Source organism: Hetaerina americana, unplaced genomic scaffold (genome assembly GCF_022747635.1).
Source record: "Hetaerina americana unplaced genomic scaffold, ioHetAmer1.1.p SCAF_11, whole genome shotgun sequence".
NCBI lineage: Eukaryota > Metazoa > Arthropoda > Insecta > Odonata > Calopterygidae > Hetaerina > Hetaerina americana.
This window is the reverse complement of record NW_027286181.1, coordinates 26,200,513-26,228,189: the sequence shown is the minus strand read 5'-3', so window position 1 is coordinate 26,228,189 and position 27,677 is coordinate 26,200,513. Positions and strand designations below refer to the sequence as shown.

Sequence of the window (27,677 nt, the reverse complement as noted above, 5' to 3'; positions counted from 1 at the left end):
TAGAAGATGGGGAAAATATTTTTCTGTAGCTCTATGGCGGTGTCGTATTTAGCGTACGTTTGTTAAAATAATTTAATGTATTCACGTAAATATAATATTTTGAAGTCATATCATGTGTGAGACATTACGGAAGGGACATACTATAGTGGAAATTACTTTGTTCGCTCAGGAATCGGTTAAAAAACTAGAAGAAAAGGTCTATGAAGTAGTATTTAATCAAATAAACTGAATATGATGATAAAAACGTACATTTTGTACAAAATGAATGATGTTATCATCATCAAGTGGTGACCCATGTTATTAAAGTTTCAAAAATAATTTGAAATAATCATAATCACGTTCAAAATAGGCCAAGTAAAAAAGTTTCCCAGATTTCCAAAAATATCATAACTTATTTTCATGTAATCACGTCGTAGTGTTATCATGGGGGTAAGTAGTTTACGGTTTTTGGCACTATTTTTAAAATCAAGACGAGGAGAATAGCCGAATGAAATGAATTCAACATAATATGCGTGGGCAGCTGAGTACTTTGCGTGAAGAAATTTCGTCTCAGCACGAAGGGATTTTTTTTAAACGCAAGGGTTTTACGTTTACACACTATAATGGACGCGAAATTTTCCACTTTGCAAATCTAGTGGAGGAACGAGTATTTCGATGATTTCATGGAATGCGGACTAACATACAGGATATCATGGGTGGGTATATCTTATCAAATATTTACGGCTGCCTATCTGTTATTTTGTTCGAAAGACCGGAATCCGTGTTTTAATCCTGCTCTATTTGAGTCGGCTTACGTATAAATGAAATATGTCGCAACGTGGTATTCAACCTTCAGGTTGGTTTCAAATAATTTTGGTTTGTGTAGATACAGTTTTTAGACTCGTGGCTGACGTTCTGCTATTCTTCCTCACAGCTCACAAACATGTTTGCCTTTCACGAAAGAATACTCTATCACCTAGCAACTTTTACTTCGACTTGCTCTTCATCATCGGCCAACTTGTGAAAATAAACTCATCGCATTTCTTTGATCAGCACAATTAACATCGTGTTGCTTACAGAGTTATGCATAAGAAGGAAAATTTAATTATTTTTTTTAGGAAATGCTTGATCATTTATAAATGGGGAATTGTTTGGGACTCTTGTTTCACTCTTGATTGAATATTAAATCTTCTTTCATTATTCGTGGAATTATGAATGTAGGACGCCTTGAGCGAATGATTCATCCTTGCGGATCCTCAAAGGTAATTTATGCATTCTTTTTGGAATAGCCTCTGTAAAGTGCAGCGACATATCGCGGATATATTTCTCATTTTTGCCTCATAGAAATCCAACTCGGCCGACTCCCTAACGGAATGACAGGAAAAATATCACTACCAAACGTATTACAAGTTTAAAATAGTCATTTTCCCAGCAAATAAATGTTTGCAACCATTTCTTACCAGATTAAATATGATAATCCACGAATCAATAATTCTTTAACAGGATGCGTAGTTTCAGGCGTGATTTGGTGGAATTGGGACGTAGTCATGACCAAAAAAATACAATTTTCAAATATTTGAGCGATATCGGTACAACCATCTTTCCATGTACTATTTCATCTTTCCATTCTGCAGCAAGAAAGCGAGTGTCTTTCCATTTCAGCACTTCAATCCGGCACTTTAATTTGATTTTCCCTGGTATCACCTTTCGATCGACATGAGCAATCCGATACGCAGTTATTCATTAATAGAATCAGAGAGGCGTAGTATATACCGCTCAATTCACGTTGAAAGTGAATTTTTTCCAGTAATCTAATCGCTTGAGGCTGGATGATCAATCCATTTTAATAAAATTGCCGTCAATTACGAAAAGATCACAATTTTTAACGCAATATGTGTGTGTTTAAACAGATGTTTTCATTAAAATCTAGATAGAGATGACTGTATAATATTTGACTCCCAAGACATTAATCCGTGTTTTATTCAACTCGATAGTAATTAATGAAAATCCTGTTTAAGCCTTTGTTGAATTCCTTCGGTACTCATCCGCTCGAGAAGATTTGTTTAAATGTTGGAGAGGAACTCTGACAGAATTAGCTTGGAAAATATTCTTCATGATTCTCCGACTGTGAGATAATACGCCGAGCATAAAGTTAATTATTCCTCTACGTAATTGCAGTGACCCTGTTGAGTGTGGGAGTGCTCCGTATTCCCAATGTTTGTTCCTTACTTCTCAGGAAAAAGCACTTTTTTTCCTGTTACACAGTTTACGTGCCGTGCAGCTATCATTCAGTTCAATCATATAATAAATTGTTATTAAATGAAATCAATTCACTTAGTAACACATTGTTAACGTTAGAGTGAAGTAATTCCTTTGTGCAGATAAATGTTCATGTTTCTGGCGATACTTCGTAAATCTTTCTTTTCAATTTTTCATTTTACAATTTTCTAGGATTAGACTTAACCTGATACTTGACGATTTCCAGTCGTTTTTTTTAAAGATTAACACGCACAAGAGGACATCATCTTAAAACATTAGGGACTTGCTACAGTTTTACTGCTGTAACGCAGTTAACGCGTTGACTTATTTATTTTCCTCTCGTATCGGAACTGGTCTATATCACGAAAGATTTTTCCTTTGGAATCTCTCGTGTTCTCTAATCTGAAACCCGTGAAGGGATTTGTTTAATTCGCTATGTTCATTTATCCGTTAGATATGCACTTGAAGGCTTTAAATTCTCGTCAGCCGTGTTATGTTTACATTCGAAAAAATCTACGTTCTTTTCGTTATCCTTCTGTCTGCACGTGACCGCTTCCGCTAGCTACGCGTACGATCTCTATTTCTTCTTTTAACCCGCTCCATGCCTCCTGCTGTGGAATTTTCTCGCTAAATTATGACCCTTCAATGCTCTTTCTATCCGTATAATTTTTATTCGTTTTCTTAATTTTTCAATTTTGATTCTCGGCTGTGTAAATTCGCAACCCTGGTATTCCAATTGAGGAATATCACGGTTGACTAAATATTCTCTTACCGTTAACAGTGTGCTGTTGCACTTTCAAATATTTTTCTCTCGCTCCTAAGCCTTCGATTGTTACTCGTTTGATTTAACAGATTTGCGAATATTTACCCGGAAAGGGTGAGAGATAAATTCTTACACAACAAGATTTCAACAGGTTTTTTGAGTTCATGAATCAATTTTATTATTATAAAATATTGCTGACCTACCGTAATCCGTAATTTTTTCGCAAAATTTACGTTCTCCCCAGTTTCGCTGCATGTTTTCTGCATCCTATTGCCTCTCAGTATTTCCTGCATGCACTTATCAAGCCTTTCTTTGTTATTCACCCGATAATCTTCTCTCCGCGCCCCACACACGTCGTTTGTTATTGTTCATTTGCTCCTTTATTCATGTCGATTGCTTCGTTTTACGCTTCATCGTTTGTTTTCCTCGCAGTTCATTTTATTTCTTCCATTCTTCGCCACACCCGCATGGCAGAAAACCTCTGAACTACCCATTTCCTCTTGCCCACTTGTATAGGCATACATGTAAATGTCGATATTTAGTTCCGGGAAAATAAACTTTCAAAGGGTTTTTAATGCCTGCTCCGGCATTTTAAACTGTCCTTTTTCGCCGAGACACACAAACCATGTCACTGGCTCGTTTCAGTCTGTATTTAAACCTTGGTTATTGCAAACCTCGAACTGAACCTTGTTATTGCGAATTCACCCGGAAATATGAATCACCCATCTTCGAGTGTACCACGTCTTCCATCGTCCCAAGTCCCCTGTTACCTCGGATGAGCGCCTCTCGTCGTCACTTTCGCACACGGAATTGCTTGGGATCGTGGAGCTTCGAGTTCGACACCGTGACTTCCACGAGGGCGTTTTGTGTGTGTCGCGGTGTGAATCTTTTATCGGCAGGTGGTGCTTCCCCTTGGCGGCAACGGGATTAATGCGACTCGACGTCTTGAGTGCTGCTCTGCCGTGCTTTGACGGTCGTTTAGGGGCGTGTGCAGATAGGCGGCGATGGCGTGCGACTGAGGGAACTTAGGATGTGGAGTGGGGAGTGCGAGTCGATTCGCTGCTAAACGGAGGTTCTGGAGCGAGGAAACGCTATTTGTGTGCTGTGCCTTCACGAAAGCACCATCCTGTGGATTTACGAGACTTCCAGCAGATCCGGTTTGCGCTGCATTTTGATGCCAAAACATTCCACCAGCTCCTTATTTTAAAATGTATCTTAAATTCATGGTTGAAGTAAGGAACAAAATATATACGCTGCGGGGCGGATTGACTTTTCCGTTCGCGTATACCCAATGAAAAATCTTTCGTAGCCAGTACTTCAAGCATGCCAACTCCTTACGTATTTCCTTTGAACAGTTCATGATTAAAACAGTGCATAATTACCTATAATTACTATCAATGCCTATTCAATAGTTAATTGCTCTTTAAAGTTAATATTAATTTTCTAAATTGGCATGCCAATAGCTTTCTCCATTGCTCTATGTGTACGTTTTGAAATTATATGGATGTTGTAAAAGTCTATGGAGAGACCGCAAAATGTAATTATCACCCTTGGTTTTTAATGTAAGTTTTCGCAAAGTAGTTTTCGCCTTATGGTTGCGTCATCATTGAGGCGCTGTTCTTCAATTAGGTAAGCTTTTGAGGGCGGAGGTGTGCCATTTCATTATTTTTCCTCATGGGGTCGGAGGATCAGGATGAATCTAACGTGAGGTTTGTCATTGAGTTATTACAACCATTGTTTGTGAAGAAATAATTTTAACTATCCTTGTTAATAAAAAAGATATTTTACAAATATCAACAACCCCGTATTTTTGGAATTTCAAGCCATTACGGGAGTTTATAATTTTTCATCTCAATTTATTAATTCAAATAACACTAAAACAATAAAGGTTTTTTTTCTCCAAGTACTGTTCTTCTATCTTCCGTCAAACCGAAATGCGTTCTTTCTTTCGTTTTATAAAATGGTTCCCGTTTCACTTAAAATATATCGCCTTTTGTTATGTAGGAGGGCAGTTTCATTTCCTAAGAGTTGAAAGGCTGTAAGAAGCATATTATAGATTTATTTTACTTAAGAGTGTCCTTTTAAAACTCGTATGGGCATCTTTGTTTACTAATAGAACATCCCCAACCCATGGTGCTTAAATGAATTCGAACACGACTTGAACCTGTTTTGGCTAAGACTTGGACTTTTTAACCACTTCCTCTGAGCATATATTTATTTTTAGAGATAAAATAGTACTTCATTGTAATTTTTACCTATTTATTCCAAGCAGTCCCTAAAGACTATATTTTCTCTGTATTTTCTGGTTCATTTCTTCGTAACTTCCATGTTTATTTTTTTCAATGAAAAATCACATGAAAACACGTACAATGCATAGACGGAGTTAATTTTTTCACGCGATTACACTTCATCAAATCTATATATACGGGTATATACCCGGATTTCAATCTCTACAGGGTCATTGTCCACTTTAAAGAGTTGTCTGCGTGTAAACCTCGATCCTACGTTTAAAATGAATCAGTGAAAAATTACCCAATTGTTCCAGGTCATGAATAATTTTCACAAGGTGCCGCCCGAAACCATGACTAAATGCACGGTGAGGGTCGGGCATGGGTCGTCAGCCTTGGGTCTCCTTTTCCGAGCATTCCCCCACCCCCCTCCTACCCGACCCGGTCCTACAATTCCCACTTGTGTCGACCCGACGACGTGACGGGTGGAGGCCGGGAGGAGGAGGAGAGGTTTGTTGAGTGGAAAATTGCACCGAAATTTTTCGGGAGGGGAGTTGCTAGACCCTCCTTTCCGGGTCCTCATCCGTTCGCCTCCGTTTCAATACGAAATGCGTTGCCCGGTGACCGGCTCGAGGCCCGTGCCCGATTGGCCGGGCTCAGGCATACAAGGTACGTGATATATTTCGTCGGCGGCCGACAACAGGGTGTGCGAGCCGGGCGGAGGGTGATGTGTGTTCGCCCGAATCCGCGTCAGGACGATTGACGATGAATAAAACACCCGGCTTCACTCATCCCCTCCTCTCCCCCAAAATAATTGGGAGTCGGGGGATGTTGGAAGGAGTTTCGTGCTCATTCGGATGCCGTCTCGTGGATTCCGGTTTTCCTTCTCCTCCGTCTGTTTCGTGGGCCTAATGGTATTATTCCTCCAAGTCCAAGCGTTGTGGGCGAATATTTTTTTTTAATTATTTGTTCGGAATTGGGTGGGATATACGTTTGTTCTGTAACCCTTGGAGGAAGTTCCGTCAAATACTAACTTTTTTTTAAATACTTGCGTTTCGAGACTCCTCTTTCGAGATCCAGACCAGCTGAGGTTGTTTTTGCTCCAGAATGGTGATTGTATTTTATCCATAAATTTTCCAAATTTCTTTATTTCAGAGCTATAAAAATACCATTTTGAGAAAAGTATGAAAGGAGGTAATGATCGAATCGTGACTTTTTATTACAAATCTGGTTTAAGAAGCCTTAATTTTCCTTCCTAATGCAGACAGAAATAAAAAGTGCTGGTATTCGAGTTGAATTTATGAAATTTTACTCGGTAATGTTTTTGCTGTCTGCATAAGATCTTTTTGCATAAAATAACTTTTTAATTGATTTATAACGCCATATTCAGTAGTTGATAGTTTTCTTCTATGATATGGCTACCTAACGAAGTTAAAGAATGTCAGTATTATTCCCGTTGAATTTGCTCTTCCCACAAAAATAGCTCCGTATAAATAAATTCTTGTGGTGCGTGACTTGACCCCGCGGCTAGTTCCAGAATAGCATTTGAGGATCATTTAAACGTGACGTCAGTTCCTATCCGTGGATATGTTTAAGTTTGCTGGTAGAGTAGGAAGACCTTCATTGGGATTGTGTCATAATTCCTGTTGAATACCGTTCACTCTACTCTGATTTCCGCCGAATCCTCTCACCCTTCCATGTTAAGTTTTATGTGTAGTAGTTTACGGCTTGGGGTATGTTTTGATTGACCTTAGCTCTGCCCACTACTGTACTCCTAAGCCCTAACTAACGTGACACAGTAAATCCTTACACCCTCCAGATTACGTACATATTGCAATAGCTATTTCTTTAGCTTAGCATACTCTTTGCATCTATTAATCCTGTCCTAATAATAAATACCATCCTAATAATAAGTTCGTATTTTTTTCCTGCTTCTACTTCGCTTTCCCAGAATTCTCCCCTCAATATCACAGTCTCCTTTAGCATGGCATTGCCTCTGAATCATCTCCTGCGTCCACTTGTCCCGCCTCCTTAGAATTGCTTCCAACCGTCATCTCTCTCTTCTCCCACCACTTTCAGAGCTTTATCGTTTTCTTTTCTCCATCCATTTTATTTTTTCCATTATTCTCCACACCCACACCTCAAATGCCACCAAATCTACGCTTATCCTCCGGCCTCAACAACTGAGTTTCTGAGCCGGTTAGAAATACACTCCATGTTAAAGTTTTCACTGGTATTTTCTTCTCATATTTTCTTTGTCTGACATCAACTCCTGCTTCTTTGTGCACGCTTTTACCAATGTCCCTAGGGCCTAATCTACGTTCCTACATGTTAAAGTATGTAGTAGTTTTTATTTTTACTTATGGTGTTTAAATACTATTATCGAATCCTGACTCCTTGTGAACGCTTCCCAACCTAATTTAATTCTTCTTTTTATTTCCTTACTACTCTGCCCACCCACCTTGAAAACACTCTCAAATAGATAATTCGTTCTAACTATTCTAGTGTTCCCCCACTTAGAACTATAATGATGATAATAGCCTTCCTATTCCTAGATAATACCATTATCTTCATTTTATTATGATTATTTCTCGCCCCATACCTATTACATTGCTACTGCAATGAGCTGAGTACTAATGGTAGCCCTTTGGCTGACTGGATAACTAGCGCTTGATCATACGAAAATCAGATTTGAAGAGTTCCCCACTTACTTCCATTCCAGTCTCGGCCTTTCACATGTCTCCCTTGCCATTTCTCCTCACATATGAACCTTGAAAAGAGCAGATTATAATTGACATCCTCGTATTACTCCCCTGCCCAGGGCTGCCCATCCCGATTCTCTACCTGTGCAGTCCGAGACGCGTACAGGTTCCGCATAAGTTGTCTATTTCTCCAGTCTGCCCACGTCAAGCATTAATCACAAACATACACGAAGTCCACTGGTGAAATGGTCCATCAACTGCCAAACCTTTCTCGTATTGATAGGCGCGTGGGATGTGTAATGTACTAAGCATATTCCCATACTCGCGCCCACACAAAATCGTGAGCCACCGATGTAAAAAGATCAGTCCTCCTGTTCTTCCGGGGGGTCATTCATGGATTTGATGCTTTCCCGTCCTCTTGTCTTTCGTTCGGTTTTTTTCATTTTGGGTTCTGTTTTAATTCGGCTCGGACCTTGGACGAAGGCGTTCGGATTTTCTGTCTGGTTACAGGTCGTTCGCTGTCTCTCCCGTCCGAACGGTTCGACTCGCTTTTATTTTTCGCGACGGGCATATGTTTCGGAGGGAATCTGGCAGTGTGGGTTCCCAGTTCTTTCGACGTGTGTGAAGATTTGTCGTGAGTGTCCGTGACGGTTGACGTGCCGCGTCGGACCCCCGGTTTTTTCCGTGCGAAACAGTAGGAAACCCTTTGCGACGCTTTAGTTGGGAAACGCGAAATGCCGTGATTTCGGCCCTCGGCCTCACTTTGCCTCATGGCGGTGCATTAATATCCATTTAACTTTATTTCCGTGAGTTTTCCTTGCCCTCTCTCTCTCCTCAAATGTGACCTTTTTTGAAACGGAGCGGTTCCACGAAAAAAGGGGGTCCCGAAACTACAGATCGATGCAGAGGGCTTCGTCGCTAGGTTTGCTTCCCCCCCCCTTCCCCGAGTATCAATACGCAAATCTGCTTTGCTGAATGCGAGAAATTTCGTTGCAAAGCGCAATATTATTTGAATTTGATAGTGAAAGAAATGCAGTCATGTATCATTTTGTCAAAAATTTTTATTCACTAACTGTTCATGATTGAGGTGAACCATTGAAAAACGTATTTAAAAATTATGCCGGGGTATAGGTAAATACATTGGGAGATGTTAATCTATTATCATATTTATGTTTAGCTCTGACCACGCTTTTAGAGACTATGAATGAAGATCTTTAGTCTGAATGTTTTTAATCATAATAGTTAATCCATTTAAATATTTTTTAATGCTAAACATCCATTTGGATTTTTCAAAGTGGTCGGTCACTTCTGTAGGATATGAACCCATCCTGAATGCATGCCACCAGTTTTTCTATAGTATCACGTTCTCTTGGCCTGTAGTTCGAGTTTTTATCGGTGAGTGCCTGTTACTCTTCTACTTTGCGGCAGAAAGTACTTATTTCTCCTATTTTACTCTGGAGAACCGTCAAAATGGAAATTCAGTACTTCCTTTTTCAATATATATAGTCCCCAAGTTAGAAAACGTTTCCATAGTGGGTTTCCATGAAGTAAAGTGTTACTTAGTGCTAGTTCATATGTAAACAGCCTAGGTACAACTTAGTAACTGCTAAACATTGCAATGGCAATACCGTGTCTTCAATCTATGTCACGCGTCCATTCAAATTAAGGTGTCCATAAAATTTGCACGAAAGCCACGGCAAAGATCCTTGTAGAGTGAATCTCCGCCTCTCCGAGTAAATTGTATACACGTCTACAACCTGCCTTCGTCGGAAACATTCAAATGGAATCGGATTATTTTATAGAAAGCCCCTCTAATTGTCGTGGTTAGTTTTGCGTCGCTATTTAAATTAGCGTCATCATTAACCTTTAAATGTGTATCCGCGACTTTAATCACATCAGTGGCGAAAGGACAATATTATTGCGTCGTCCACACGCTTCCTTCCCACTCTTTATTGCGGGGCGACCTCCCAGCATTAACTGGGAGGTCGCCTCGCCCCCTTTTTGCAGCCCTTTTATCATTCCATTTGCATGGAGGTTTTCTCGCGCCTCGGGAAGTTGCGGTGGGTTGTCTGATTTGTGCTAAATTCGAATCGCAGACCATTCCAGCCAGGACTACAAAGTTCATCGATCGGTTCTGGCGCCGCCGTTTTGAGTCGGAATCGCGAATTGGGGGGGGGGTGGAGGTGTGAGAGGGGAGGAGGGGGTCAAACTCTATTCGGTGCGCCTTTAAGAGCGTCCTCGCGACATTTACCGTCATGAATCTTTTGAGTGCATACAGTTTATGCTCAAATTGCACCAAATATTTCCGTCATTTTGGTTCCGTCAGCTGTTCCTTTCGTATATTTGACGTGCAATTTCAGTGCTAAAAAAGACGATAGATATTCGACACCTTTAGATATTCGATATTCTGACGAAATTTGTTGGTTTTGCATCGTACGTGTAAAGGGAGTCGATGTGGTGTGTACATGCATTTGAGATTCATCTTTATTGATCTTTATTGCTGAGATTGGTCCACTCGACTATTGCATCAGAAAACCTTTTCATATCTTCATATTTCTTTGCTCTCATGACTTCCACGTCCTGAATGTTTGGGTGACATGAAAGCATTTAGAGATAGTTTATAATTTATTTTGTGCCCTGCGAGCCACCACTAGTGGGTGACAGAGGGTGAATACACACCAGACTAATTTTAACCAGAATATTTCTACCCTCACCACGGTCAGACAACGTTATTCTGATCCCTTATCGTTCGGGGAAAAAATGACATCTTAAATCTATCTGTTCGACCCTTAATCTCTCTAATTTTACTGGCATAATCTCGCCTATAGCAGTACGATGAGGGTAATAATGCATTTTCAACATCATTACGAAAGGGACATCCTTCCAATTTATGATAAAGATTTAATCCGTAATTTTGCCTTCACTCCGAGAGTGATTCCCTACTTATCACCTTTTATAATTTTGAGACGCTCTTCAGTTCGTCATAACGACGTGTTGCAAATCTAGCTCCTCTATGCTGCACGCGATCCAATTCGGCAATCAATCCAACTTCGTGAGGATACAATGTACTAGCAGCATATTCTAAATGAGGCATAACCAGCGAAAAAGAATATTTCTCTTTAACCTTTTCATCATATTTGCTCAAAACTCGTCTAATAATCACTAATTTTTTTTTGGCTTGTCCGTATAAGTTTCACTCAGGAGAGGTCGTGAGTGAGGGTAACGCCAAAGTATTTAATCGAGTTAAAAGTACGTAGACGTAAGACATTTTTGAAATCACTGTAGGGTAGCAATCTTTCTTAGCGTTAATATTTCTGGGAAAGACGTATTTTCACACTCAAGAGGATTCCTGAGGTGTATTATGAGTCAAGTCGTTTAAAATATATTGAACAGTAGTTTATATTCTTGAAATATGTATAGAATGGAGTATTGTCAAATGAATAATGTGCAAATGATTGACCACTATTATTGCATCAAAGGACTTGCTGGTCAGGTTTATCAATCGAAATTTGCTATCGCAGCGTATCTGTAAAATAGGAGTCATTGGTGTTTAGCTCCTTAAGATAACCAACTCTTAAATATCCGAAATCTATAACTTTCCAGAAGAAACGTGTGTGGATAGCATTTTTCTAGCTGTCATTGAAAAGTTACATTTACGAAGATATTATTTCTGCCTCCAACTTTCCAACTACTATGCCGAATAGGCCACATCTTTTTGGTTCTGATAGTTGTATCATATATTGTGCAGCATAATATTAGGAAGGACATAACGCGAACAGTCCATTCTGTTACGTGCGTCTCATGAAAATACATTGCTCGTCGGTATGCGAAATGAAATTTTATTTATATGTTCGGAGGGCGTTTATCTCCATGAAGGTGCTTCATATAACGCGTTCTCCTGCGTTACAGTAAATAATAAATAACACCCCCCCCCCACACACACACCCGCACACTCCACATTGTCTCATCATTTCATTCTTTTCTCTCTTCTTCTATTCCTTCTTCCTATTAATTGACCATTTCTAGAGTTATGGTCTACATGCTGCGTTATCCGAAAATGGGAAAAAATACAGGAGCCACCATTCGTTCTGTTATTTTAAAAATAAATGCAGGTTTTTTTTATCATTCGTCATTTTTTTTTTTAACTCTCCGCTGTAAAGTCCCCTGCGATTTTAACGACCGCGCGCGTATTGTGTCCCGGGGAATGGAGCGCGTTGTGTGTGGGTGTGTGTGTGCAAGCGTCACGTGGGCTTGTTGCGGCCGGGTATAACGTGTGCCGCCCCCTCCCCTCTTTACCTTTCCCGCGTGCGTGTTTTCGCAGATATGCGTTAGTGTTCTGGGTGGCTGTCTCTCCGTCTCCAGCCCCAGTCGTTCGGGTCCGGTCGATACCATCGGGCCGGGGTCTCGTTCATATTTTTATTTTTTGCACTCCTTTTTTTTAATTTTCCATCCATCCTCTCTCTCTCCACCCCACTCTCCCTTGGTCTTACGAACCCCACACTCCTTCCCCTACGCGTGTCTTGTGGGTACATTAAGTGAGCCGTGGGAAAAAGTATTTTCGCTACATTCCCGTCGGCCCCCTCTATCTCTTCCCCGCGATTTCTCCCCTTCCACCCAGAGCTACGCGATGCTCATTTTCTTGTGTCGGTTTTTGGAAAAAAACAAAAGAAGCGCCGCGGTAGTCACGAGATATTTACGCGATGATAATTTATGTGCATAACGATCTGGCATAGCGATAATCTGGCATAGAGATCGTAATCGAGTATATGGAGTAGTATCGACCAATTCGATTATTTCCAACATTATGATCTATTGACGAACAGGAATGATATTGGTTTTCCGACATTGTACGTCCGAAGAAAAGGAATTTGAATGTTTCCATGGTAATAGAGATGTGATAACTATATGGTGTATAAATTTTAATGAAATATATCATGTTGTGCCGACCATTTCGAGTAATAGCCGACACGATGCAATTGTAATGTATCGACTATCAGGGGTGAAATTAATTCTTGCAATATCGGCCTTCGATGTAAATGAAACTTAAAAGATGTGCCTATGTATTGCTATGGTGATGATTATCGTCTGTATCGGTAATCATCGTGTATATCGAGTAATATCGATAATGTCGTTAATGTCATTTGTCTGCAAAAAGGTAAGTACTCGTATCCTTCGTCACTTAAATGGTTAACTACTCATTCTTTTTTATGTACCTACGTCCCGACTGTTTCTCTGCCCGGCTCACTCGTATCTTGAGTACACCCCAAATCGTCGCGTTGGCGAAATCACTCTCATTGTCCTCTATAATTATCGACCATCGGTTACTTGAAATCGTCCATATCGGCCAGTTCGATTTGACGAACGTGTCAACACGATGTCGATATGTATGTATTCATTCATATCGCGCGCCTGCTGCTTCCCGTCTTCCTGCCAAACTAAGAGCCGCATCACCATCGTCCGCAGGTACACCCCTCTGCCCCCAAGCCCCTCACGTCCGGCGGTAGGGGCAGACCAACTGGAGGGTTTGGATGACGGTCCCCTGCCTCCCCCGAACCCTCCTTTCTCCCCCTTCCTTCCCATCCCCCCACTCGCCCCCGTCTCCGTCGTATTCCTTCATCGCTCGGCTGGCGAAAAAATGACGGAAGGTCGTGATGAAGGGGGTGGAAGAATAAAAAAAATTAAAAAATGCAAGCATCCCGATTTGCCAACGCTTCCACAAATCACGAGCGGAGCGTATAAAGTTTATTGCACCCATCGCCCGGTTTTGCATTTTGATGCGCCAGTCTTTCTATTTATTCGTGCGGAGGTTTTCGGTGCAGACTCGCGGGATGTCTCTGCTGCGGAACATTTCGGCCCGTTCTTTCTTCGTAAGAAGAGGTTCTGCAGTGAAAAGTCGCTCCCATAGGCCGTGAGGAGGTTCAGCATTCACGCTTGGAATGATGCGAAAGTGGGTGTGCCACTTCACTCGATGTTTAACGCTCGGAAAATTCCGTCACCGACTACTCCGTTTGGCAGTGGAACTTTTCGGAATAATTCGTGGTGCAGTTTCCACGTTGAATCAATCTGTTTTTTTTATGTGTTCTTCATCTACCAGTGATAATTTAAACGCCAGTAATGCCTGGTAATAATTTTAGTTCTGCCAGATATTTTATTATAATCGACAATCAAATGAATTTTATTCGTTTTTTATAAATACGTTGTAATTATCCATTAAATTCAAATGTTCGAAAACCGTTTCATACTGAAGAATAAATAATTTAGGCAAGCAAGGTATGGGAAGGAAAAGGATAGGCGTGTTGGACGGAATGAAGGGACGTAGAAAGGAAGCAAAATTGAAGAAGCGTTTACTGTAGTGTAGAATACTACGTTGAGCCTTTGTTAGGCGAAACTACTTGTGTAGTCGTGTTCAGCCTGTGTCCATAAAAAACCTATGTTAAGTGGTGGACTACCAAATAGTAAAAATAGCAATGTCATCACTAAGTTCTTCCTATAGCGATCTTGTTTTTTTTTTAATCTCAACTCCCGTCCCGTTAGATTTTAGCATCGGCTCCTCTTCGTTGAATTATAAACGCGATAAAATATGTTACTGTGAGAAATACTACCAAGAAAGACAACACTGGGTTTCTCTCCACTTTTATTCGTTTCTTACCCCCAAATTATTCAATTATCCTCTTAACTATCTAAGAAACAATCAAAGCAATAATGTACCTTATAGTTACATGTTTAAGAAATTTTACTTCATATTAAGGCCTTGGCTTAAAACATCAATAAGCCTCTAGATAATAATTGACAGTAGTCCTTTTTAATAAAAATTCATTACTCACTTACAAACAGTTCTTACATCCGTGGCGTCAAGAGAGTATTTCAGAATTCTGTCGTAAATTTTTAGAGAATCCATGTTTTTATTCGCACATAAGCTGTTTCGCATCAATTATGTCATGCCATTGCCTTTTATCGAGTTCTTCAAATAAAGTTGGACATGTTCTTGGAACCCTGAACAGTTACGGCGCGCCGTGAAGCATGAATTGAAGAGAGGAGATGAAATGTGGGTATACATAGCTCTCTTTATGTCGTTAAGTTGCCCAGTTTCGAATAATGGCGAGTTCTAACATTATCATATCACGAACGATTGTCTTGTATACCAGCTTTATTAGTGACGAGAAAGTGAAACGCAAACAAATCACGGATATTTGAGTTGTTACTAATTGATTTGGTGAGAAGAGTGCCATACAACCTTGATCAAAAATTTCCCGGAATAACCACCGTGTGGCGCTCCCATCGTTCCGATTTGAGTTCTGTTTTTTTGTTAAATTGGTACATCTGTTGTTGATATTCCCTTTAATCTTAGTGTCATAACTTGACATTTGCAAAAGTTACGTAGCCAAGAGTACATCTATCTCTGTGTGTGTTGGCGATTTTTTACAATTGCAGAAATGGATTTAAATTTGCAACAACGAACTTGTATTAAATTTTGCGTAAAAAACGGATTTAGTGGCGCACGGACGTTGGAAATGTTGGAAAAGTGTTTCGGCAACGATTCTCTAAAAAAACGGTCGTTTACCAGTGGCACGAGCGGTTCAGAAGTGGTCGTGAGTCAATCGAAGATGATGAACGCAGTGGCAGACCATCGACATCGAAAGTCGGTGAAAAAATTGATGAAGTAAAAGAAATGTTGGTCAATAACCGCAAATTAACCATCAGAGAAATAGCGGAGGACTTGAACATTGCCTATGGATCCGCCCAAGACATTGTGGTTAATGATTTGGGTTTCCGTCGTGTAGCAGCAAAGTTGGTGCCAAAAGACCTCAATTTCATGCAAAAAAGAGACCGTGTTGACGTCGCAAAAGACATGATTTGCGAGGCTGAATCCGATCCCACGTTCATCAAAAGGATCATTACTGGAGACGAGACGTGGGTTTATGAGTACGACACGCAATCCAGACATCAGGCAAGTGAATGGCGTTCACCAAATGAGCCGAGACCAAAAAAACCACGTCGTTTTCAGTCAAAAAAGAAGGCAATGCTGACGGTTTTCATGGATTACAACGGTGTAGTGCATCATGAATTTTTGCCAGAAGGCCAGACAGTAAACAAAGAGTATTATTTGGGCGTTATGAGACGTTTGCGTGAAGCAATTCGCCGAAAGAGACCAGAAATGTGGGCAGAAAACTCGTGGATTTTGCACCATGATAACGCACCGTCGCACAGTGCTATCATTATTCGTAATTTTTTGACGAAAAATGCAACAAACACCATCCAACAGCCACCGAATTCACCTGATTTGGCTCCCTGTGACTTCTTTCTGTTCAATCGAGTTAAAAAACCATTACGGGGAACGCGTTTTAGCAGCCGAGAGGAAGTAATGGAAAAATCGCAGGAAGCACTGATGGACATACCGAAAACCGAATATAAAAAATGTTTCGAGGATTGGATCAAGCGCTGGCATAAGTGTGTTGCAGTCGATGGGGATTACTTTGAAGGGGACAATATAGATTTAGATGAATAAACTTGTATTTTTAATTTTCTGAATAAATTCCGGGAAATTTTTGATCAAGGTAGTATTTATATAACCGTCGCAAAATGTTTTGAATGAATGGTGGAGCGAAATAAATAGCCTACAAGCTCCCAAGACCCTAATACACAAGATAATATTATTGCATCGGTTGGAGTGTGCATTCTCGATAGCAGTGCAATATCGCCATGTGATCACGAATATCGGTGGTTCATATCCCGATTGTAACACAAGTGTAAGATATATTATGCTTTGTCTTTGATCAAATTCAGAAAAGGGAGAGGTATTCTGTCTAGTCGAACTTAATTGATGGCCATTGTGAGCGATGCAATAATTTAGCTTTCAGAATTAGCTCTTATTTTACGTTCTAAAACTTACCTCTTTGATAAGTGAAATCATTTTTGGCATCATATTTTTGACGCATCTATGTCAAAAATAAATGAAACGCGATTATAATTGACCCTGGGCAGTCCCTCCAGTCAACATATACAACAGAAAAATAACCAGCATCCTCCCAGTTTCAAACACGCATGAGAATGTTTTCTCAGCTGTTCAGCTTCCGTGTTGGATATACTAGTAAGTGCGGCAATGCGACGCAATTGAGTGCATTAGCTTAATATTCTCACTGCTGAAAATAAAACAAGAATGAGGTCGATGCAATGTAATTATTCGTCAATTTAAGAAAAGAAAGATTCTCTGACTTACGAAACGGGGTGGATCTGGTTATTTTGAGTAATACAAGATTTTGATCTCTAGACAAAATTATGTTTTAGCAGTCGATATTCGACACCACCGTATTCATTCCCGTGATGAATGTATCGCAAAGCCACATTGGATGCTGTGTTTGTATTGATCAAATTAAAAAGAAGAGAGATTGTCTAAGTTTTGGAACGAAATGAGCACGTGAACATAGTAAACATGTGCATATGGACATTTTGAACTCAAGACTAAATTATGTTCCTCAATCTCGTGTGGACAACCTGAAGGCGTTCACTGTCGGTCACTTCCAGTAATAACCTTAACTATTCAAGGATAAGTGGATCGCAAATATAACCCAACCACCGCCATTCCTCCCGCAGCAATCTCCCTCTCGTTATCCGAGGAATTTACATCTCCGACCATGCACGTGCAAGGAGACGTGAGGCCAATCCCGGCGTGGTTGTTAGGCGTTTCGCGGCAGTGGAGTCGAGGCGCAGACCGTTGTTGGGGTGGGCGATTCGACTGCCGGGAGCTCAAACAAATATTGGCGGGCCGAAGAGTGAGGAAGACACGGCCTCATCAGCATTCAGCCGGGGCCTCGGCGGTGGCGTTTCGAGATCCGCGGCCCCTCATGAATACAGAGCGGCGAGAAGCGGCCCTTGTTCCCCGGAGCCCCCCCCCCCCGCCCCTCCCTCCTCCGGCCGTCGAAGGGCTTGGTCAGGGGGCGAAATGTGAAGTCGGTGAAGAAATGCCACCCCGCCCTCCCCCAGGGTTAGGCGTCCTTTCCGCCCCCCCCCCCCCAAGGTATTCACTCGGCAACAAGCCACGGTCTCTCTCCCCTCTCGTCCACTCTCTCATCCGTATTACTCCGCTATCTTTAAAAGATCCCTTTCTCGTGAGCTCGCTTGCAAGCGGAGCGACTCTGGTGACCGCACTGTGAGTTAGCTTGTGCAGGTCTCTTGTGGATGTGTGTATCCGCAGTATGTTGCGGTGGGAGGTTAAGGGATAATGTATAGTATGTTCAGTCATCTCGTTCTTAAATTTATCGAATGGATGTAATTAGCTGAATGCGAATTTCACCAAAAAAAAGTTAACGTTTAGGTGAATTTTCATGGAATGAGGCAGTCGAAATATTCTCGAAGGTTATCTTATGTATTTTAATGCGCAGTAAAATGCACGGATTGATTTTATACGGTGAAAAATTCAAAGACATCGCGAAATGTTTTCAAAGCCACGCGTATGCTTAGTCCTTCATTGATTTGGTGTTGTTTCCCATGGAAAGATCATATTTTCAAATCACGAGGGCGCGTCGATATTATTGCGGGTCTGGGGAACAAGAGTGGAGCTTAGGGAGTTAGAGCTTAGGAAGGGAGGGGTTTTTATTCACTTAGATTCTGAGACTGTAATTTTAATGAAATGAAAAAGTCCTGATGAGGCACGCTGTGAGTGGAAATGCTGCGTGCGTGAAGCATCTTTTCCTTAGTTTTAGTAACCTGCGAGCTACCGCTGGGGTGTGTGGCAGGGAGTGGATACACACTAGACCCGAATATGACCCTGCTGCGGTTGAAAAATCGTTCTATCGTTCGTGGAAAAAGAGATATCTTAAATCTCTCTGTTCTACCCTTAATCTGTCTAACTTTACTAGCACGATATCTCCTACCGTATTACGATGGAGGTAATAATACATTTTCAACATCACTGCTAAAGAGACCTCCTTCCATATTACTCAAGAGCTTCAATCTGTAATTTAATCTTCGCTCCTTGAGTGATACCCAGCCTAGCTCCTCTAATATTTCGGATACACTACCAAGTTTTCATAGCAACGTTTTTCATCGTTCAAGAATATTCCTTATCCATGCTGTTGTGTCGTTTCAAATTGGCAGATTCTATCGACGAAATCAGGATTCAAAATTTATAAAGTGACGACCGACTTGGCTTTATGTAAACATTTCGAGGCTATATTTACAATGAATCCACGAGCAAGTGAATTCGTTGGATGTCGTTACAAGGGGTAATTTTTATTAGGGCAACATAAACTCTCCCCTGTGAAGTAATGTAACGTCTGCATGAAGATATTACGAAATACTTAGGTTTTATAAATTCCATAGACTCGTTACCAGCCGTGTCGTCGCCCGCCTTGATTAAAGGAAATCAAATGTAACTTTACTGAATCATCGTTGTTAACTGCCATTTTGGGTGGCTACATCATTCACCGCAACGTTCTGTGAGCATTGCTTTCAGTGAGGCCCAAATGCGATAATGTCCGCTTTGGTCTTCCTTCTCGGATGCTCGGAGAAATGGCGCATTTCCCTCTTCTGTGGCGTGCCTTCCTTCTACGTGGTCTACGTGACTTAGTTCTCGTGGCTAAAAATAATGCCAATCCTTTAACTTTCATTCTCCGCTGTCTGATTAAGTGGGAGGGTTTTATTGTGACTTTTATTTCATGTCCCGCGAGTGTTGCCCTATCAAAAAAAAAAAGAAAATTGGTTGAGCTCCAGTATGTTGAGCCAGCCATTAATTTAATCGTTCCGTAAGCTTCATATTTCTAAGGTTATCACGGTTATATTTTGTGTTCAATGTCATGTTTATTCATTTAACATGTTACCCATAGTGTCTTGAGTGGTACATTCATTGAAAGAAGGCGGCTTATTAACGGGTCATGTTAGTTACTGAATTGTCTTCTTTATAATTGCAACGAGTACTGTAAACGGGAAGCATTTTTTGATACCTTAAGTAAAAAAGAAACGTGAAATAATTTTATTGATGAATATTTCATATGAATTTTATAAGAATCTCTTGGTTGCCGCTGAACTTATATTCGTTTCTGGAAATCATTAAGTGCTGTGTCTATTTGGTCGTACGGTTTACGGCTTACAGTTACTTAACGTTAATACTACTTCTAGGCAATTTTTACGTCAATCCAAAACACCCTTCAGCATTGATCCTTATTATCCCGATTAGTTTTTTTCTAATTTTCCGCGTGGGCATTTACCTTTAAAATATGTCGCATCGAACCCTACTGGTGGCTTGCAGGGTACAAAATAAATCTAAATCAGTGATCGTAGGCATTGAGAGGTTCTCTTTTTCTGGTTCTTCATAATCATATGACCTTCTATGGATGTCACTATAAATGCCATTAACCCGAAAGTAGTGTGGTATCAAATAATATTTCGTGCAAATCGATAAATCAAGCAGCGTACGATGGGTTGTAGGATGACCACGGGAAATTTTGTTATTGAAATTCGCAGCTTTTTTGTATAGATCTGTGCGAATTAGTGCTTATTCGATAAATTGTGAAAAACAAAAAAGTGTTGGACTTTTTTTAAGATTATTTTAATCCACTGGTGATCCGTAAGTTAAGATCTTAGTGCACGATAAGTTAAGAGAGCGAGTGAAAGGCTCCCATTATTTTATTATGTTTTAAAACAAAGACGCTTAAGACTTCTCATTATTTATTTATATATTTTAGTCTTTTCACACCTTTTAGTCTCACTCGCTCCTCGATCTCCCCCAAAGCAAACATGTTCCCTTGACTTATCTGCTTATCAACTGCAACGCTTAGCTCTTCGCGAAAATCGAATCCCTCACCCCACAATCAGATACCTTTCTCGCTGGGGCTATCTGACTGCGTGAAAGTTTAGGAGGAGAGTTGCGAGGGAGGGGATCAATTCAAATGTGAACTGGACTGATTAAGACCTCTACGACTTTGAAATATTGCCTGGGTTATCTGACGGCATGAAAATCCATATCGGGAAAGTAGGGGGATTACAAGGGGAGAGATTGGGGGAATTAACTCAAATTTGATATATGTCATAATTTTTACATGGAAACACGGAAGTTTGCGATGTTTCAAGTCGATTGAACGTCGGGGAATGTACCAAGGGAGTGTCTCAATTTTTTTAACTTAAAAAAAAACAAAACGGAAAGCGATTGCAATCATTGAATGATGATTGTAAAGCAGCGCAAAATATTGACTTTGTTTTCCGCGATTATTCCAAGAGGAAATTCTGCAATTGTTTTCAGAAATAGAAGGAAACATTGATATTCTATAATGTATGCATCGTTTCTTCACCTCTAACAAGCGAAAATGACGAGGCGAATGATGAGGTCCGAGTCTACGCTTCATCAACGACATGGCGTCGTGCTGGTGTGCACGGTCTCACAAAAACTACCCCAGCGCCTGCAAAATTGCATCGACCAAAATGGCGATTGCGTAGGAAAAAATATTGATAGTTAAGCTTTTCAATTGTGTATCGATTATTGTAAATAAATGTTTCTTTCTATTTCTGAAAAAAAATTGGAGACCTTCCCTTTGGGATTACCCTCTTATATAAGATTAAGTTTATCCTTCAACTAGTTTCACTACACTGTCTTCAGCATGATTAGAATTAATCTGATTATCTAATTGAATATATTACTCCATACGATTCTATTGTGTAATGAAACTAGTTGAATTTTAAATAGAATTTTCCTTGGAACGTTAAGTCTATTCATCGTGTGAATTTCAAACAATGTAAAATAATATGTTCTACTGCTTCAAGCTTCACTCCGTGGAAGTATTTATTATCTATACTAAAAGACGTTTTACTTTTCCAGAGAATTTTATTATAATAAAATTCTGTGGAAAAGTACAAAGTCTTTCAGTATGGATTATGTAAAATAATGGTTTGTTTCACTGTAGTGTCGAGTTGGCCTGGGATTTAAAATCCGTAGCTGTGCTTAGTTTGTCTGTAAAGAACCTACCTCTGTTGGTTGATTACTGGGTACTCTTAATAATGGTAAATTCATGGTGCCATCGTGAAAACTTTCTGGTACGAATAATCATTCCCACTTTATGGAGAAACACACACATGGGCACAAACTGGTCTGCATCTCGAAGGGCTTTCTTTTAACATGAGTATTCCGCCCTCAAGTGTCCGCGTTTCAAGCATCCCTTTCTCTCTATATCACCATCACTAGGCACCGCCTCAAGATCACCGACCCCCTCCTTACCCTCCCCCTTCGAACTATCTCCCGCAGCCCCGAGCACGAAAATCTTCCACCAAGTTCAGCACAAGATGATAACTCACCCTCGAAAGAATTTTTCTTCTACCCCCCTCCATACCGCCCTCTCCTTTAATCCCGACTCGTTGATTTTTCGAGCACTTTAACCCTCCCGCTTTGTCGTCGTCGTCCCACTCCGCCCCCCTTCCCTCACTCCCCTGATTTCCGCTTCGTTTTCGGGACCGGTATCTCTTCTCTCGTCTTTCCCCGGCGTTTCCCCCATCTCGTTCTCGTCCCCTCCCCCCTGACGAATCCCGCCCCATTGTTCTCGAGACCCCGAGGAGAAGATCAACTCACTCCCCACGGTTCCTCTTCTCTTCACCCTCCCGCCTCCCGACCCCCCCCCCTCCCCCAACCGCGCGGTTACCCCCGGAACCCCAGAGCTCGCCGCGTCTGCGGTCCGCTCTCGCCGTGCCAAAGGAGGGGGGAGAGAAGGGGGAGGTGAGGGTTAGGACGGCAGAAAATACAGGCCGGGCTAATTTTCCGAGATAATTGGAGAATCCCTAATGAGAAGTAGAGGTGCCTTCTTTTTTGAGAGCTGGGACGTTGAGAGGGGGGGAGGGTGATGGAAGGGGTTGAAGTGCGTTATTTCTTTTTTCCCCCTCATGTGTTACGAATCGGATTAAACCTTTCATGTACGCTTGTGTTTCCTTCCTTCTTGTTGGCGCCCTGTCCCCGAATCCTCCCTCCCTCGCACGTCGTCGATTTGGATTAGATTTCCGTAGCACTCTCGTCCCTCGCTCTCGCCCTTCCTTACCTATTTATCCCTCATGACTTCATTTTTCGGTGACCCCCCCCCCCCAAAAATGACGCTCCCGTGGTAGCTCCGGCATCTTTTCCTTTTCTAGGATATGGCTCTTCTATGTTCGTCTGCAGGTCGCCACGAGCGGGTGTGGCAGGGGGGGTGTTAGGCCCTGAGGGCAATTAGTGAATAGGAAATTCCAGAAAAAATGTCTTGTATCTTTGGTAGGTCGGAAACTTTTCAGACCACCCATGTATTTACTTTCCCGTAGTTCCAATTGACGTACGTGATGTTCCCTTTCTCGGTCACGTTTCGTGCAAGGGACAAAAGGGAATGATTCAAAATTTCTCCATCCGGCGGTCAGATTCCCTCAACTGCTCTTTGCTTGCTAATGCAATGAGATTCTGAAGGTTTTCTATTTAAGCGGTGGTGCTCATGCCGTGAGGTGATGTTTGGTGTAGTATGATGAAGTATGAATAATTTTTTTTCACCATGAGATTCAGAACATTTCCTTTTTCATGATATTGTCAGTAATGTCGTATTTGGTGGTATGTGGAAGTTATTAAAGCATGGAAAGACGTGGATCACGATAATGATCGGGAAAAATTTGACCAAAAGTATTGATTTTAACTTGTACGATTTTTTGTATAGTTTTTCAATTCGGGTATGTAATATTCACGCTCGCAATGACTCCCACCTATGATATAACTGTGATGCTTCCTGTTAACCCATACGTTCTTTTGATGAAACTGACACGGTTTCTGTGTAGAACTCTGCATTCGTTCTCTGGCAGGTGATATGTCATTGGGGATCTTGCTCGGAGACGAAAATGCCATACTATATTTTGCCCCGGTATTATTTTCCTGTTCCTGCTCATTTTCACGAGATGTGGCTTCATACTCGGGTTTCTCTTCTTTACTTACGTTGGTTCCCCATTGTCTAACATCAGGAACACGCCAGAGTTGGCTCTGGTCGATTTTATGGAATGGAATGCCGCATTGACCCAACTTATGGGGGGAATCATGTGCACTCGTTTAAAACTACCTCTAGCATCGTAGCCATAGTAACACCGAGCCTGCTCTAATAATTATACAGTCTTAAAAAATGTCTTCATCTTCAGTAGTGAATATTAACTGGGGACAGTTTTCATCTAAACTATTCTCTACACTTTATCCACTTCTGCATCTGTGTCTTTCAACTCTTTGTATTTCCTCCCAATCATTGGACCGTCGTCAAATAATATTTTATTATTCCTTTCCCCTCTACATCTCTCAAACTTTCCCTAGACTTGACCGTTCTTCTTTCCAGGACGGTTATTTTCCTCAATGAAAGTTTTGTTCAATCCAATACCATTTCATTTTTCTTACAGATAAAATGAAATGTCTTCTTATATGTATGTATTCCAACTCGCTCGACGGATCGAAAGGCACTGCGACTAAAATGGCGATTACTCCACACACGAGTCAAACTCAGCCGTCCTAGAGAGTGAGCTCGTATAGGAGTAAGTATGACGCTCGTGAAAGTGCGTCTTTCAAACTCACTTCAGAATACGAAAGTAAACTCCCGTAGGATCCCCCTCTACGAGTTAACTCGAGCGTGAGTGATCGCTTCATCATAGAAAGAGATACGCGACGTCTTAACTCTCACCGAAAAAAGTTTTGCCGGAAAGGTTTAGTCGTGGAGGATTGTTGGCTGGCAAAATGGAAATTACGTTCGGCATCCATCTTCACTCGTGAGATAACCCTTCCGAATTTTTGTTATAGAATCTGGTCTTTACTTCTCGAAAGCGAAGCTGCATGGGCATGGAACTATTTGATTGATGGCCCCTAGAGGTCTGTTGAGTGTTTTCTGTGACCAATTATTGTTAGGGTAGGGCAATTTATTTGTGACTAGGGTCGTCAAGCGAATTTCTGCACGCCACTTGTGTCTGAACCCCTGAACCGCTGATGATTTGCTGCGAAACATAGGTGACCTCAAAAATCCTACCGGCACTCATAATTCACTCAGTTCAGTCTTGGGTGATTTCATTCAAACGAAAGATATTGATCCTGGTGATGGTGAGTTTAATTGCATTCCAATGTTAGTCATTGCAAATCTAAATATTACTATGAGTCCGTCTGCAATATCCAATATCAATAGGTGCCTTCAAGTTTTAAGGTATACCAACTTTTTCTCGAAACTGAGAGGAGATATACTAGCTGAGCTTAAAATACGCGGGAAATCTTTATGAATGCATGACGCAGATGGCTGCACCGTATAGTGTAAAAGGTATTCTGGCTTGAAAGAAATTTTGTAATGATCCATTTTCTTAACTCATAAAGAAATGATCGAAATTAATCGTCAATTGAGTGATACATGCGGTGATCGTGTTATGGACTTGCCTATGGTGTAAGCTCGTGGGTGCGAAAGGTCAAGGAAAACCGAACGTCAAGAGATAAAGAACCCAACAAGCCCCGGCCACGGACCAGCCGATTTTTCCTGTGGTCGAAAGCAACCCTAAAAAAGCGTTCTAGGTAGCGAGGTAAACATTACGCCGACGTTTGACAAATTAGAACAACAAAGAGAGTTCATTTTGAGAATTGACAGAAGTTTCAACTTTCTGTTGTAGGTACTGTCAGAAAATATTAGGTGACCTTAGAACTTACGTAACACCGTATTTGTAGGGTGAATGTGTTAATACCCTGATTATATACCCTGCCCATTCTCCTTTTCTTATCTTCGGTCAACACTATGCTCTTCTATTTATTGTTTTTATAATATTCTAAAGATTGAGCTATAATTTTATAGATCAAATTAGCAATGTAAAAGGTCAGATATTTTCCCTGCCACATGTGTAATCTTGGGCACTATTTGGTGGCCACTTTCACTGTGATTGGCGCTTTTGAAACCTTTTTCCAGGGTGCCATCAACTCTGTGTAAGTTTTTCAGCTTACTGTATAAAATTTTGGATATAACAGGGAGATATTTATCAACTTTTCGGACAGTACATTAAATTCATCTGGAAAAGAAAATTATCAAAAGGAAAATAGTCGTATTTTTTTGGAACGAGGGTTCTAGAGGAAATTCACCCTGCCTGCATAGGTCTGCGGACCGCCAGTTTGGAAAGCACATAGGTTTTGTTTTTCTAGTTTTTCCATTTTCTAGTTTCCATTGAACTATTTCAAACTCGATCTCCCGGCGTATGTTCTTTATGGACACAAATCCTTAGAATTCATTCCCATGATAATGACTTTTGGATCTTCCGATCGATTTTCTCAAGACGAAAGTTGAACCTTTTCCATAATTAGTCAGAAATTGACTCCACGTGTTGGCAGCAACGGAAAATATGTAAAAATGATTAAAAAGGAAGCATTAGATGGTGAACCAAAAATAGTTAATTGATGATCGCTGCAAGCATTAGCAGCCAAAATTGTTGTCGTATTCCTATAGGAATTAAGGGAATGACAGAAGAAAAAATTCCGCTATCGATATTTTTGAGGTTTTACACGTCAAAACCGTGGAGAAAAGAGTTTATGGAACGCATGATACGGCAAAAAATCACCGCAACTGTTCGTCGCAAGTGCTAAAGTAGGAGAACTAATCAGCCAGAATATCGATATCGGAGAACATTGTTCATCTTGTATCGTTCCTTTCTTGGTAATTGGAATACACATTTGAGCTAACTTGCAGCTGGTGCACGGTGATGATAATGAAACGCGTATTTGTGGAATTTGTCGTGAGCACCAGTATCCCAGTAAGTCCAGAATTGATCCGTGGCATAATCATGATCCAGTGGCATTTTCAGTTTAAGCGGCGTTATCGATTCGTCTCCATGACGTTTGGTAACAACGGTGTCCAAGAGTAGCAAAACTTGGTACCCTCGTCATTTGTTTTTGCTGAACCTTTGTTTTATCTAACTGCTTGTGTCCGATTGCTGATGTCCCCCCTCTTTCGTTTCAGGTAAAATAAAATATTCGGAACGTGTGTACGACGCGTGCATGGAGGCGTTCGACTGCCTGCCCCTTGCAGCCCTCATGAACCAGCAGTTCCTCTGCGTGCACGGAGGCCTCTCGCCAGAGATTCACACGCTGGACGATATAAAAAAGGTCAGTAAGCCTCGATCCTCTGAATCCTCATTCCTTTTTTGAAGCGCGTTTTGAAGTTTACACATCCAACGAACAAAAAAGTTAAGTTGCCTTCACGAAACTTATAGAAAGTATTTTTTTGTCATTGTCGTCTGATGTTCATTCCATTTTTCATTTTCGTCTGAAGTTAACTGGCAATTTGGCACCCTTAATTTTCGTTTAAAGAAAATTCGCCATGGTTTCGAAGTTTTGTTGTTTTGAACGTTAATACTAAAATCTTTCTAATGCTGACATTGAGTCTTGCATCTGAACAATCATATGTAATATAATTTTGATGATGAAATGAGAGTCAAAAAAATACGTTCATAAATATATTTGTATAAATACATATTTTCGTACATATTTCTACACACATTTTTATAAATATAATGATTCATTTATATATATATATATATGTTAATATACACATATATATCCATATATATTCATGTGTGTGTGTACAGGTATCAATAAATAAATTTATGTATCAATAAATAGATAACCATTCATAGTTTTAACTCGTATAGAACTAAGTCAATCTATCCCTAGGGATATTTTAGGTACCCCCCACAGGAGATAAAACTTTAAATTTGACAAATCGAGTAATGTATAAATAAAATATTTGCTGTTAATAATATTGACGGAAC

At 40.7% G+C, this 27,677-nt stretch overlaps 1 protein-coding gene across 3 annotated transcripts in view; it reads left to right on the top strand.

The window, feature by feature from the left end:
- Nucleotides 1–27,677, top strand: part of LOC139700975 (serine/threonine-protein phosphatase 2B catalytic subunit 2-like) — a 779,444-nt gene that overhangs the window by 602,452 nt on the left and 149,315 nt on the right. For all 3 annotated transcript variants that reach the window (XM_071599506.1, XM_071599505.1, XM_071599504.1), the window contains exon 5: nt 26,867–27,012. In XM_071599506.1, coding sequence (XP_071455607.1) covers nt 26,867–27,012 — 146 coding nt within the window. The remainder of the gene's footprint in view (nt 1–26,866; nt 27,013–27,677) is intronic.